Source organism: Grosmannia clavigera (genome assembly GCF_000143105.1).
Source record: "Grosmannia clavigera kw1407 unplaced genomic scaffold GCSC_167, whole genome shotgun sequence".
Classification (NCBI taxonomy): domain Eukaryota; kingdom Fungi; phylum Ascomycota; class Sordariomycetes; order Ophiostomatales; family Ophiostomataceae; genus Leptographium; species Leptographium clavigerum.
Genome location: NW_014040772.1, coordinates 1137554 through 1150313, shown reverse-complemented (window position 1 = coordinate 1150313; position 12760 = coordinate 1137554). Strand labels below are relative to the sequence as shown.

Genomic DNA, 12760 nt, shown 5'->3' with positions numbered 1-12760 from the left:
CAGTAATCCTTTTCCACAGTCTACTTTTTCTGCTTCAAACCACTTTCCTATTTTATCACCATCTCCAGCCTCTCGAGACAATAACCGTGTGCAACTCACCCGATCGCTCCCCGATTTCTATCGCTCCTCTGTTTTGATCCACGATCTCCGTCCATCTATCCACCCCTTACGCTGGCACCTAGACGTTGATACACCAGAAACACGATCGTCACCGCAAGACTACACGACTGGTTCACCTGATAGTTCCATAATTCGCTGAAGAAACGGACGAGTCGGAGGCTGCTGATCACCCATAATCCCATATAATCCCAACTGCCTGCAGCCGCATCAATCAACGCCGAACCACATTCTTACCTCAGTCGCCTATTCGGGAGCCCTAGAAAATACCACAGAACTGCTTCATTTTCTCTGCGTTCGGATTCGACTGATTCTGGCTTCACTCTCGTGTTGCCCTACCGTCTCTTTCTTTCTCCCCCCCTCCCCCCCCCCCCCCCCCTTCCTAAGAGCGCGCTCTCTCTATTTCGTCCGCCTGTCTTTCCCCTCTCCCCCCCTCTCTCTTTTCTGCAGCTTCTTCGCTTCTGCTCCCCACTAAACCCCCTCCCTATCGTCCCTTGAGTCATATCGCCAGCTTCTCGCTCATTTTACCTTTTTACCTTTTTTAATACTGCCTCCCTGTCCTTTCTCCCCGACTTCCCCCGCCCTCGGGTCTTAACTCTGCTCCCATGGATAATCTCTACGGCCGTCGCACCAAGTAAGTCTTCCCCTTTTTTGTTTGGGATTTTTATTGGTTTCGCATGTGCACGATGCCATTCCTAATCGCATTGACTGACTCACGGCTCGCGCTCTCGTTGTATAGCAGCTCGAACAAGCTCTCTTTGTCCACAAACAACGGACCCTCAACCGGCAATACCGGCGATGCGTCCTCGCCCTTTTCGCTGTCGACCCGCAGTGCCACAATTCCCAAGCGATTCGGTGGTGATAGCTCATCGCATGGGAAGGCCAATTCATTCAATCCGGCAACGACGCCGGGCGGCCGCATCATGAGCCCGACTGGCGCATCGAGTGCATTCGGGCTGGGCTCTGGTGCGTTTTCCAGCTTCGGGGCGCCGGCCAAGACCCCCAAGCTCTCCGGCGGCAACCCGTTTGACTTTGGTGCCAAGCCGCCCTCCAGCGCCACGGCAGCTTCTGCGTCCGCCTCTTTCTCGTCTCTGGCCGGCGACAAGCCATCCTCAACGGCCCCACAATTAGGGGCACCAGGGGCTTCGAACAGCAGCTTTGCCGGCAATGCGGGTGCGGCAGGCGACAAGGGAAAGCAGCATGCGCTTGTCAGCGAGTGGGTATTCTGGTTCCGGCCACCGATCAGCAAAGCAAACGGATACATCGAGTACGAGAAGACGTTACACCCCATAGCAGCGGTCGGCACGGTAGAAGAATTTTTCACGATCTACCGACACCTGAAACGGCCGTCGACGCTACCGTTGGTGTCGGATTACCACTTTTTTCGTACGGGGATCCGGCCTATCTGGGAAGACGCAGAGAATCGCAAGGGTGGCAAGTGGATTGTGCGGCTCAAGAAGGGCGTGGTTGATCGGTACTGGGAGGACCTGCTGCTTGCCATTGTTGGTGACCAGCTTGGTGACTCGGGCGATGAAGTGTGCGGGGTGGTGTTGAGTGTGCGGAACGGCGAGGACATCTTGAGCATCTGGACCCGCAATGACGGCAGCAGCGTTTGCTGAAGGTTCGGTAAGTAGCGTTGGTCCTGATGGTACTTAGTGGTGAGGGGCCAGAGACTGACAGTATGCAGGGAGACGATGAAGCGAGTGTTGGACTTTCCCTTGAACACTAAGGTGGAGTGGAAGAGCCACGGGTCGTCGATTCAGCAGCGGTCGGTCATTGAGGAGTCGAGGCGCGAGAAGCCGAATAATCATCATCACCACCACAACAACAACAACAACAACAACAACACCAATAATAATAACAACAACAATGGTGCTAACCACCATCACACGAATGCGCATGGTTACTCGCAACACCAATATCTGACAGACAAGCGGTCGTCAAGGCAGTCGCTGTCATTGTCAGGCGGCGAGGACCAGCAGCAGAGCCATGCTCGCGGCTCGCCATAGGGAAGCGAAGCGGCGACTTGGACGCACAGCGAGCTCCGGTGGAATCGACACGGAGATGCAGCGTGAGGGGAGAGGACAGGAACGGCAGGGCGTGTATAATACCACGACTGCCGTTGTATTTTTTGATGATCAGCAGTGCAGCATTTGTTGTTTGATTTACACCGCGGGCTGTCCTATATTCTTGGTTTAAAAAGGGAAAAGCCGCAGCCAATGCACAATGCACAATGGGCGGGGGGACAAGAAGGAACATCAGGATGGTCTCTAGCGAAACGAGACAGGGGTTCCTATGTTTATTTTGGGGATTTCTTTGGAGTCTGCCTATGTCCCTTCCCTGCCCTTTGCTCTTTTTGCCGTGAGCTGCGGGGCCCTTTTTGCTATCATGGAACCTATGTATCTATTGTACTTGTAGTCGGACAAACAGGAGAATGGGAGATAAACGGGGGATGCCATCCGGGAAACTGGCACGACAGGGCGCCGACAGGTCGTCTCGGTAGCATGTAAAAGAAGACATAAACAAAAATAAATATTAAAACATATTGAACAAGTACAGAGGAAGGGAACGAAGCAGGGCTCTTTGGGGAACGTTCTCAGCGAGCTGCCGGGCCTCCCTTTTACGAAGGAGCAGACGGGCGGCGACGCTCCCAGATCTGGATGTAGGACTCGGCGAGATAGAGCAGCTCGCCGGCGACCGGCTCGACAAAGAGGTCCTGGACGACGACCCACTTGTCCTGCTCGGCGGCGGTGGCGGGCGCGGCAAGAGCAGGCGGGGTCGCTCCTGCCGCCTGGCGCTCACGCAGCTGGACCTTCCAAGTGCGGCGTTCCTCGGCCGAATCGACGGCGACGTCATCGCCGCCGGCACGGACGGCCTCGTGGACGACGTTGGCGACGAGGTCGTAGGGGATTGGGCTATCGGCGGAGCCGGGCTCGCCGTCGACAAAGGGACGCATGTCGAGGCCGAGCGGGTCAAAGGTGACGATGGTCGGGTTGCGCTCGGCGACGAACTTGTTGGCCGAAAAGCGCTTGATGTGCAGGACGAGATACGGCGGCAGTGGTGCCTGGAGGCGGAAGCGGCGGCGCACGTCGCCCTGTTCGCGGGCCGACTCGCCGTCGTACTTGGCCAGCAGCGCAGCCAGCGGCACCTGCGGGATAATGTTGCGCTCCTGCTCGTCCTGGAAGAGCGGTGCGGCCGGCAGGTCGAGTGTCAGCAGGAGGAAGCGCGAGACGGCAGCGGCCGCGGGAACAGACGCTGTTGTTACTGCTGTTGCTGCTGTTGGTGTTGGTGCTGCCAGCGAAGACGGAGGTGGAGGCGGAGGCGGCAGCAAGGAAGAGTAAGACGCCGAGGACGAGACGCCTGGAGCCGAGAGGCCGGGCGGTGGTGGACGGGAAGCACCGAGAGGGAGAGAAACGCCGGGCGGCGGTGGGATAGAGGATGAAGGCGGTGGTGGTGGTGGCAGAGACGGAGAAGCGGTGGCCGGAAGGGGTCCAGAGGTGTGGTAGGACGAAGCCTTGTCGTTATTGTCGTCGTCGTCGACCTGCATGGCGTCGTCGGCCGCAGCAGCAGCAGCACGGGCACCGACAGCGGCGAGGGTCTCGGAGCGGACGCGCACACGGCCCTGGAAGACGCGCTGAACGATGGACGAGGCCGGTCGAGAACGACTGCCGCCGAGGCCCAGATGCAGGTGGTTGAGGAACCAGGCAAGAAAGTCGGCCGGATCGGACTGTGCCGTCAGCGTGAACCGCTTGCTGGACCGCAGTGCCACCTCCTGTAGCAGCTCGTGCGGTGACACGTGTGCCTTGAACGCGCGCGGGTTCCAGATCTTGCGCACCAGCAGCCCAAACCGCCGGACGAGCTCGCGGTTGGCTGCTGCTTCCGGACGCTTCTCGCCCGTCGTCGCCGTGTTGCTGCTGCGGCGCCGCGCCTCCTGGGCCGCCACCTCGTCCAGCAGAAAAAAATTGCGCAGCGGCGGCACGTGGGCCAGCGCCTGCACCACCACGTTGAGGTAGTCGTTCTCCTTGATGTTGTTCATGCCCACGTAACCGGGCGCATATGGCCGACCAGCCAGTGTCACGTGATGTTGTTGCGTTTGTGTTTGCGTTTGCGTCTGCCGTCGCCCGCCGTCCAGCCCGGCTACGTCTGCCCGCGTGTACCGCGGATCCGCCACAAACTTGATGTCGTCCAGCGAACGGCTGTGCACCTCGTAGCCCTCGGGCAGCACGTACACCCGCTGCGTCTGCATGTTGATGAACACGTGGTGGTCCTCGTCGAGCGCGTGGAAGTACGCGTGCGAGCGCGGCCCGCGGCCCTGGTAGTAGCGCCCACATACCAGGCAGGCATACACGTTGATGTTGCTGAGCGACACCGAGCAGAGCTTCTCAAAGTCAAAATCCAGCACGTTGCGGTCAATCGTGTCCAGGTAGAGATCGCCGTAGCCCGCCGACGGCGCCGCCTGCCGAATTGGCCCTGTCGCCAAAGCCGCTGCTGCCGCTTCCGCCGCCTCTCCTGCCTCGTCGTCGCCCTCGTCATCGTCATCGTCGTCATCGTCGGCCTGGTCCTCCACCAGCTTCCCAAGCCGCCGTCCTGCTCGGGCACCATTGACACCCACCTCGCCGCCCTCCCGCTGCCCCCCGCTCTTCTGCTTCTTGGGCGCCGGCAATTTCACTCCCTCCATCGCGTCCAGCGCCTCGAGCGCCGGCCGCTTCGCCATGGCCGAGCTGCTTGATGCAAACGTCGCGTCGAATCAGGGCTCCTCGGGAGCCTGCGTTGGGACGGCTGCTGCTGTCCCTTCGTCGCCGTGTCGCTGCTGATGGCCGCTTCAGCAGGTCTCTCAATCTCTAGGCTCGCGCTCGTTTCTGATGGCCGGGCCGTCGACAAGATGCGGTTGGGAAGAACAGAAAATCACAACGGCAGAACACGATGGGTTTTTAGGAGTTTTTACCCACTGTAAATCCACCTCGAGAGTAGCTCTCGCGAGCCTTGGTGGCCCGTGCCTGCCTGAAGCTGTCCACACCACAATTTTGCCGCTGCAGTCCGCCTTCATATAAGACGGGGCCATCACGTGTCTATGCTGCGGACTTTAGTATCTTACTCCGTACTATTACACAATGACAGCAAACGTCAGAGAAAAGAGCACAAGAAAGCAGATAAAGCTTAGCAAGCCTGCGCCAGACATGCCCAGCATGTCCCTTGTATGTCATGTCCAACTGTAAAACTCATCTCGCTTTCCTGCCATCCTTGATAGGTCCTCCCTTTTCCAATCCATGTAAAACACCTAGGCGCCATCATCAATAAAACCAGTTCGTATCTTACTTTGTAAATGAACGCGTATTCCAAACATCTTTCAACCGCCACTGGCCGTTTCGACCGCCTGGTCGGGTATATGATAGCACATGGTTAGATACATTATCGAGGAGAGTAAGGGAGAGGGTAAAACAGAGGTAGGTAGAGGCCGAAGTAAGAAAAGAAGGGACAAGAAGGGGAACCGAGAGAGCAAGGAGCCACAAAGATATAAAGACAAAAAGACAGAGACATGTCTGTCAAGAAAAGTGCAGAGAGGCCGACGGGTAGCAGCTGCCACGCTTCACCACGTAATCCGCGTCACCTGTGTCTTGTGGTCGACTTTGCCGGCCACAAGTCCACGCGTGCCGCACTTGAGCGTGGCTACGTGTCCTCGCAGGTCAAACTCGCACGACTTGACGAGCACTCGCTTCTCCGCCGGAATCGGCGGCGGCGCCGGCGGCAGGCTGCCACTGGTCGCACTCGCCGACGATCGCACGCTCGACGTCGAGCTCTCACGCCGCACATCCCATCGTGCATTGCCACCCGGACCCAGCGGCGCATCGCCAAAGTCGACGCCGGGAGATCGTTGGCGGTGCGGCAGAGTCACTGTCGACGGCGCCGGGCTGTCGACGGGCGTCAACGGCATCCCGGCGCTGTTCTGCCAGCTGCGCAATTTGTCTTCCTCGCCATCACCTTGTTCCTCAATCTCCATCACCCACGTGCCGATCCGCGCCATCAGCTCGCTGTCCCACATGCCCTCGCGCCGGGCGCTGCTGCGCAGTAGCTGAATCGCCTGCCGCCGGAGCATCCGGTCACGTGACTTGGTCGCCACCACATACAACGGCGGCACGATGCCGAGATCGGCGCTGAAGCTGGCCTTGATGTGACTTGGTCCGAAACTGGGCACTCCATACTGCTGATGGTAAGGGTGGTATTGTTGGTACTGCTGCTGCTGCTGCTGCTGCCGTTGTTGGTGCGCACAAAGTTTCGGGTCTGGACAGCGAGCAGCTGCAGCTCGCTGCTCCTCGTCGCCCACCACCTCGAATGCCAGGCTCACAATCTCGGCGAAGTGCGGCTGGAAGTTGTCGAATTGCATCTCGCTGTCGACAAAGGTCATGAAGAAGAGGATCTGGCCCATGATCTGGAACATCTTGAGCACAGCGATGCCAGCCTTCTCCTGGCTGCTGACGTCTGGCCGTGTGCGACTGTTCAGCAGCGGCCCAAAAGCCGCGGACCAGCCGGTGAGGCGTGCCTGGAAGTGTATGCCGTAGCGTCTCATCGAGCTGGGCAAGATGTTGGGCGGCCCGCTGGCGGACTGGAACATCTTCTCTGTGAAGCGCAGCATGTCTTCGCACAACGTGTCCCAGGCCAGGCGTGCGTCACGCAGCGAGGAAAAACGCACCGGAATCGGATCCTGGTGCACCGTGACGGGAGAGTCGACATCGGACGATCCGGCCGGCGACGAGGGCGACGACCCGGACGTATCAGACGACGACAGCTCAGAAAAACCAGCCTCAGTCGACGGCAGCAGATAGATCACATAGGGCTTCGGGAAGTGAAAGGCCATGTCGTAGGACTTGGCCTGGATGGCGAGTCGCGTAAACATCTGCAGGAGCTCATCCTCGACCGGCTCGGGAACGGCCGGCTGCGAGACATAGCTGCCGTCGGGCGCCACTTGCAGCACCGTCTGGCTGTTGCGGCTGTCGCGCAGTAGCCACAGCTGCTTCAGGCCGGTCTGGATCTGCCGGATGGCCTGCTGGTGGTCGCCTATGAAGGAGTCGAAGCAGGCCAACAACACGCTGGCAATCAGACATGTGCGTTGACTGCGTGGGTTCGCGGGATCCACGGTTCCCACGGCGTGGCATGCAGACGAGTACTGATCAAGGGCGACCTCCCAGTGGTTGGCAGCACGGTCGGCAGCGTTGGACGGAGTGACACCCGCGGCGTCGGGCGAGCTGGGCGGCGACTCTGTCGTCGTCTCGAGCGTCTTGTAGAGGGCGCCGAGGGCGACGACGGCATGGCGGATAGCGTCAGCTTGGTGGCACTCGATCAACACAGTCCGCGACCAGAACACGTCATCGAAAAAGCCGGAGAGCTCGCTGGCAGTGTGCTGGCGAAACAGGTTGAAATACATGCCATGTTGCGGACTGAGAGGCAGTGTTAGGGAGGGGGCGTAAGTGAATTGGATGCCATAATTTCGAATGTGTAGCTTGTGCACGCGGCGGAGCGTGAGCTGTGATTGCTGGCTCTGCTGGTATTGCTGCTGGTACTGTGGATAGTACTGCTGCTGGTACTGCATCTGTCTGTGTTGTGGTCCTGTCGGTGGGTATAGCGATGCCTGCTGTAGCTGCAGCGGGTGAAGCGATCGGGCCGCAAGAGGGAGAGATGAACTAGAGGCAGCAGCGAGAGACGGCGCAGCTAAAATCGGTTTGGGGGCGATGGGGACCTCTTCGTAGAGCCTGGGACGGGCCGGCGGGGGATAGCCAGAGCAGGGCTTCTTAGCCCGGGTGCATTGGGTGCAGGCCGGACGCATCTCGTCACACTTGATGCGTCTCTGCCTGGATGCCGAGGTAGACGGATTGAGTCAGCAGCAGCTCGTCACACGTACCCACCATGCTGACGTATCGTATCCTTTGTGGAGACGGAGGGAAGAAGCGGAAGGAAGCAAAAGAAGCAGAAGAAGGAATGGAAGGAAAAGGGGATGAAATTGCCTTGAGAGACGTTGTCTCGGAGGGAGGCAATGATCGACATACTTGCAATTGTTGCAGCCAGTCTTGACCTTTGGCTTGCTCCTGCGTGCCCGCTTGACCTTGTTGTCGTCAGTGGCGGCGGCAGTAGCAGCAGCAGCAGTGTCAGTGGCGGCGATGGCCTGCAGCTGGTGCGGCTGATTCTGTTGGTGTTGTGGATGCTGTTGGTAGCCCTGAGGCCCAGAAGCTAGCTTATCTGGAGCCATGTTGACGGGTCTTGGCGGCAGAGAAGCCCGGCGGTCGACGAGATAGAGAGGCAAACCTTCATATGTCGGTGGCCATGGAGGTTTAGAAAAGGTGAGGAAAGAGGACGAGGTGAGCAGCAGGAGGCGACGGCGAAAGTCGGCAGACAAGAAGGGGAGAAGATAAAGTAGAAAAAAGTCCTAGCTGTGGGGAGAGGAGCCCAGCAGAGAAGGGTCGAGTCTATTCCGTAGCGAGGCAGGTGCTTGTGTCGGGCCGGTCTTGCTGTTTACGGTGGCTTTACCGGCAGCAGAAAAGAGTGGGGATGTGCTTTGGGGGTGGTTTAGGGTGTTTTGGGTTGGGACGTGTTGGCGGGCAAGCTTAACCGGCAAGTTCCTTGGGCAGGCGACAGGTGGTGCTGTTGCGGCTGGGTGCGGTCATTGGACGCCGTGTTCTTTTAGGGAAGGTGGCATTTGGGGGGAGGGGGCAAATTTCAGGCCGAGAGTGTCAATGGTGGTGGAGGAAGATGGAACGCCCGGTTCTGGTGGACGGCCAGCCTCCGACACAAATTCAAAGTTTGAGCTGGATTTGACCGATATCTTAGTAGCTGAAGGCAACAGTCGAGCTGAGGGCAGGAAAAGCGCGGCCATTGGTGCCGGGGTGGGCGGTGCAATCTTCTTTTTAAATTCCCTGCAGCAAGAGGCAGGGGGGAAGAGGGACTGAAGACGGGGAGGGAATGAAATGTCGTGATCGAAGCAGAGAAGATCAGACTCACATGGGAGCAGCAGATGGACGAGCGGATGCGCGGACGAGCAGGTTGTCTGCAGCCACAGTCTCGGCGAATTGGGATGGAAGGGAGTGCGGATGAAAAGAGGACAGGAAAGTTGAGTGCGAGAGAGCAAAAAGCAAGGTGGCGAGGCGTGAAAGGAAAGATCAGGAGAGCGCGGCAGGAGAGCAGCAGCAGCAGCAGCAGTAGCAGCAGAACAACAGCAAGACAGCACATGGCAGGTCGGAGGAGCAAGGGCGGGGAGGGGACACTAAAGTAGGTCCAGGGAGGGCGGGTTAGGACGAGAAGGAGGACGAGGACGAGGACGAGGCAAGGGAGGACAGGGAGGACAGGCCGACGAGCTATACGGGCAGGACTCGTACAAAGAAAGAAAAAAGACGGAGGAGGGACGCTTGGGCTAGTGGCTTGTCTTCGGTGGCCTCCGCCGGCAGTGTCAGTCTGCTCGAGGGCTGTGCCGTCTGTTGTGGACGAGAGGTCTGCTACGGGGGCATGGATCCTCGACAGCGCTTGTCCTCGCCGATGAAAAGGATGCGGATGAGGACGTGAGCCGATCAGACGAGGGCAAGGCAGCCATGGAGGAGCGATGCATGCAATGAGGTCGCGTACAAGACAATGGATGCAATGCTTGATGCGAGCACAATGAGCCCAGACAGAGAGACGGCCAGCCACACTCTCCCTGCCGAGGACGGAGATCTCACCGCTCCACTTCAGCCCTATGAGTGGGCGGCCTGCAGATGTGTAAGTCGGTGACAGAGCGACGACAGAAACAGAGCAGGAGAGCGGGCTGTGCTGCCGTGCAGGCCTGCCAGCACAGCCTGCTGACGGGGCGTCGTAGCAGCTCTGGCCAGGGCCGATCCCGTCTGTCCCCCGGCCAGCGACCCAGCAGGTCGGTCTGAGTCAGATCGGCTCGATGGCGACCGGCAGGCGGAAAAGGGAAGCTCAAGAGGGCTCGTCTCGCAGGCTTCGGCGCACGATCGCTGGCGATACAGTGTAGCAGTGCACATAGGCGCTAGCTGGCGACTGCTAAGCCCTAGCTGGCTAGTGCTGGCGAGTCGGAGTAATACTCCATATACGATACCGTTTTATAGGCTATGTATTGTACTCCGTACATGTGCTATAGTGATTCCATCATCGCTAACCGATTTGTCTTCTTTCACCCCTCCACCATGTCGGTCTCTGCCGTGTCCGACCTGATCTTCTCGTCCGACCAGGCCAACCACAACTTTGCACGCGTGCTGGGCGACTTGCGACGTGCCCGCCACTCCATCAGCCACCGGCTGCGGTCCATCAGCCGCGATGCTGCCTTTGTTCCCGCCGTCGCCGCTCGTTACCCGGGTCTTTTTCTCGTGGCCAACGAGCGTTGTGGCTCATGGTATGTGCCGGCCGGTCAAGCAGCTGCCTCGGCCTATTTCAAGTCGACCGATGGCCACACGGGGCAGTGGTCTGTCAGCACGCGCCGGTTGAATTTGCATCTTCTGGGATTGTCGTCTTTGTCCTCCTCGATCTCCTCCCCCTCTTCCTGCTCCTTCATCCTCGTCGATTCGACCCGCCGCGGAAAACGCATGCCTGATGCCCTCAGCAAGACCGTGCCGCTGTGGTGCTGCGCCGTCAACCGGCTCGTCTTTGGCCAACCCGACGCCCCTCTCTACACGCCACCTGGCGTCGTCTCGCCCTCTGAGCACAGTCAGATGCTCGCCTGCCTCCCTGCCCAGACCGAGGCCCTGCGTCGTGTCGGTGTTCTGCACGACGGCCCTGCCTGGACTGCCCGCCTGAACGGCCGTCCGCTGCGTCCGGTCTGGGTCACCCCCGACATGCCCTGGCCCGACATCGACGCCTTAGTTGCTACCTTCACCGTCGTTGTCTGCTGCACCGCCTCGCGCATCCCCGACGGTGCCGTCGTCGATCAAGACCATGACCATGACCATACCAACTACGTTCAGGGCGCTGCCGACGACACCGAGAACTGGGCCTACGGACTCACCGCCAAGCTCTTCTGGAACCACCGCGACGAGCTGCTGGCCACGCCCGAAGCTGATCTGCCCGCCCGCATCGAGGCCCTCGTGGCTGCTGCCAGGCAGAAGGAGCAGCCAGACGCTGTCACAGATGGCCAGACACCCATCACACCCATCACCCCCTTTCTATCCGTCGGCACCCCATCGCTACCGACACTCTACCCCGCCTGCGAGATCGTCTTTGTGCGCCAGGTGACTGCGCCCTCCAGCTGGGTTCGCTCGCCCGTTCGGCTCGAAGTCGGCCTCGGCAAGCAGGACAAGACGGCTAGCCGCAACCTCCGCCATGCGCTGCCGCAGATCTGCGCTTTCGTGTCGGCCTATCTGAACCGCACCGACAGCCATGCGCACGTCGGCGTGGCCTGCGATTCTGGCCGCGATCTCTCCGTCGGCACGGCCCTGGCTCTGCTGTGCGCCTGCTTCGATGCCGACGGCCAGCCCGGCCGCCCAGACACCCGTCCGGCCGTCTTCACCAAGGACGCCATCCGCCTGCGTCTGGGCCGTATCATGACCGCCATGCCGCAGGCCAATCCCAGCCGGACTACGCTGCAGAGCGTGAACAGCTTTCTCATGGGCTGATGTGTGTGGTAGAGATGTCCATGTCAATCAATTGCACATTTGATGCCTGTATTTGCTCTTTGCTCTTCTTGCCTCGCTCTATATCTGTATGGTCCTCTTTCGGCCTGTCTTGTCCTTTGGCCACCCCCCCTAGGCCGCCTCGATCTCGGCCACGGCCTGGGGAAACTCGTCCCAGTGACGGATGACGACACGGGCGCCGGCCTCGCGCAGCACGGCCGCCATGCTGTCCTGGCGGTCGGCCGGGTAGGGCCCGACATAACCGATGACGGGGATGCCGGCACGGACGGCGCTGAGCGTGCCGCTGCGGCTGTCCTCGACGGCCACGCTGGACGCGGCCTGAGCGCCGAGCTGCTCGAGCGCGTGCAGATAGACGGCTGGGTCCGGCTTGCTCGTCGGCGTCGGCAGGCTGGTGGCGGCCGAGTAGACCTGGTCGGCCGCGAAGAAGCGGTCGAAGCCGACCGTCTCGAGGCTGGCACGCAGACGCCGCAGCGCCGACGACGACACCACCGCGAGCGTCGGTCGCTCGGGCGCCTGCTGCAGCCGCTTCAGCTGCGTCTCGACACCGACACACGGCGCCAGCCCACTGCGAAGTCGCGCAATCACCACATCCTCCTCACGCACGACGTAGCCGTCCGCCTCGTCCGCCGCCAGCGGAAAGCCGTAGCGCTGCTGCAGCGACGCCAGCATGCCGCGGAAGTTCTGCCCCACAAACTCGGTGATCAGCTTCCCCCCCGTGAAGCTGGGCGGCGGGCTCACGCCCTTGGCTGCACATATCTCGTTCAACAGGTCGGCACAGCCCTCAAATGCCAGCTCCTCCGACAGCACCAGCGTGTTGTCGCAGTCGAACAGGTACGTTTTCACAGCCATCGTCGCGGCGTACGGGGTGGTGAGTCTGGGTGGAAATGGGCGAGGAGATGGTCGGAAGAAAGGAAGAGAATCAAGTCTGCATCATTAGAATCCGAGAAGATGCTCTCCTTGGACGTAGACCCGGATTAAAGTGGGGCCATATTGAACAGAAAGAACGAAAATTAGAACGGAGGCAGGCAGGCGCGCTT

General features: G+C 60.0%; 5 protein-coding genes across 5 annotated transcripts; 2 read left to right on the top strand and 3 right to left on the bottom strand.

The window, feature by feature from the left end:
- Window positions 1-722: 722 nt before the first annotated feature.
- Window positions 723-1736, top strand: CMQ_6216 (translation initiation factor; the record flags this gene model as incomplete). Its single annotated transcript, XM_014315281.1, has 2 exons — window positions 723-751; window positions 857-1736. 2 exons carry the CDS (start codon window positions 723-725, stop codon window positions 1734-1736), a joined length of 909 nt encoding a protein of 302 aa, XP_014170756.1.
- A 1001-nt stretch (window positions 1737-2737) lies between these two features.
- On the bottom strand, window positions 2738-4831 carry CMQ_5991 (snRNP assembly protein; the record flags this gene model as incomplete). The annotated part of the gene is made up of 3 exons (XM_014315056.1): window positions 2738-3295; window positions 3533-4573; window positions 4730-4831. 3 exons carry the CDS (start codon window positions 4829-4831, stop codon window positions 2738-2740), a joined length of 1701 nt encoding a protein of 566 aa, XP_014170531.1.
- Window positions 4832-5704: 873 nt separating this feature from the next.
- On the bottom strand, window positions 5705-7537 carry CMQ_6207 (uncharacterized protein; the record flags this gene model as incomplete). Its single annotated transcript, XM_014315272.1, has 2 exons — window positions 5705-6316; window positions 6440-7537. The coding sequence occupies 2 exons, from the start codon at window positions 7535-7537 to the stop codon at window positions 5705-5707; spliced, it is 1710 nt and encodes a 569-aa protein (XP_014170747.1).
- A 2746-nt stretch (window positions 7538-10283) lies between these two features.
- On the top strand, window positions 10284-11705 carry CMQ_5959 (tRNA a64-2 -o-ribosylphosphate transferase; the record flags this gene model as incomplete). Its single annotated transcript, XM_014315024.1, has 1 exon — window positions 10284-11705. The coding sequence occupies one exon, from the start codon at window positions 10284-10286 to the stop codon at window positions 11703-11705; it is 1422 nt and encodes a 473-aa protein (XP_014170499.1).
- A 129-nt stretch (window positions 11706-11834) lies between these two features.
- On the bottom strand, window positions 11835-12572 carry CMQ_6138 (HAD superfamily hydrolase; the record flags this gene model as incomplete). Its single annotated transcript, XM_014315203.1, has 1 exon — window positions 11835-12572. One exon carries the CDS (start codon window positions 12570-12572, stop codon window positions 11835-11837), a length of 738 nt encoding a protein of 245 aa, XP_014170678.1.
- Window positions 12573-12760: the final 188 nt, after the last annotated feature.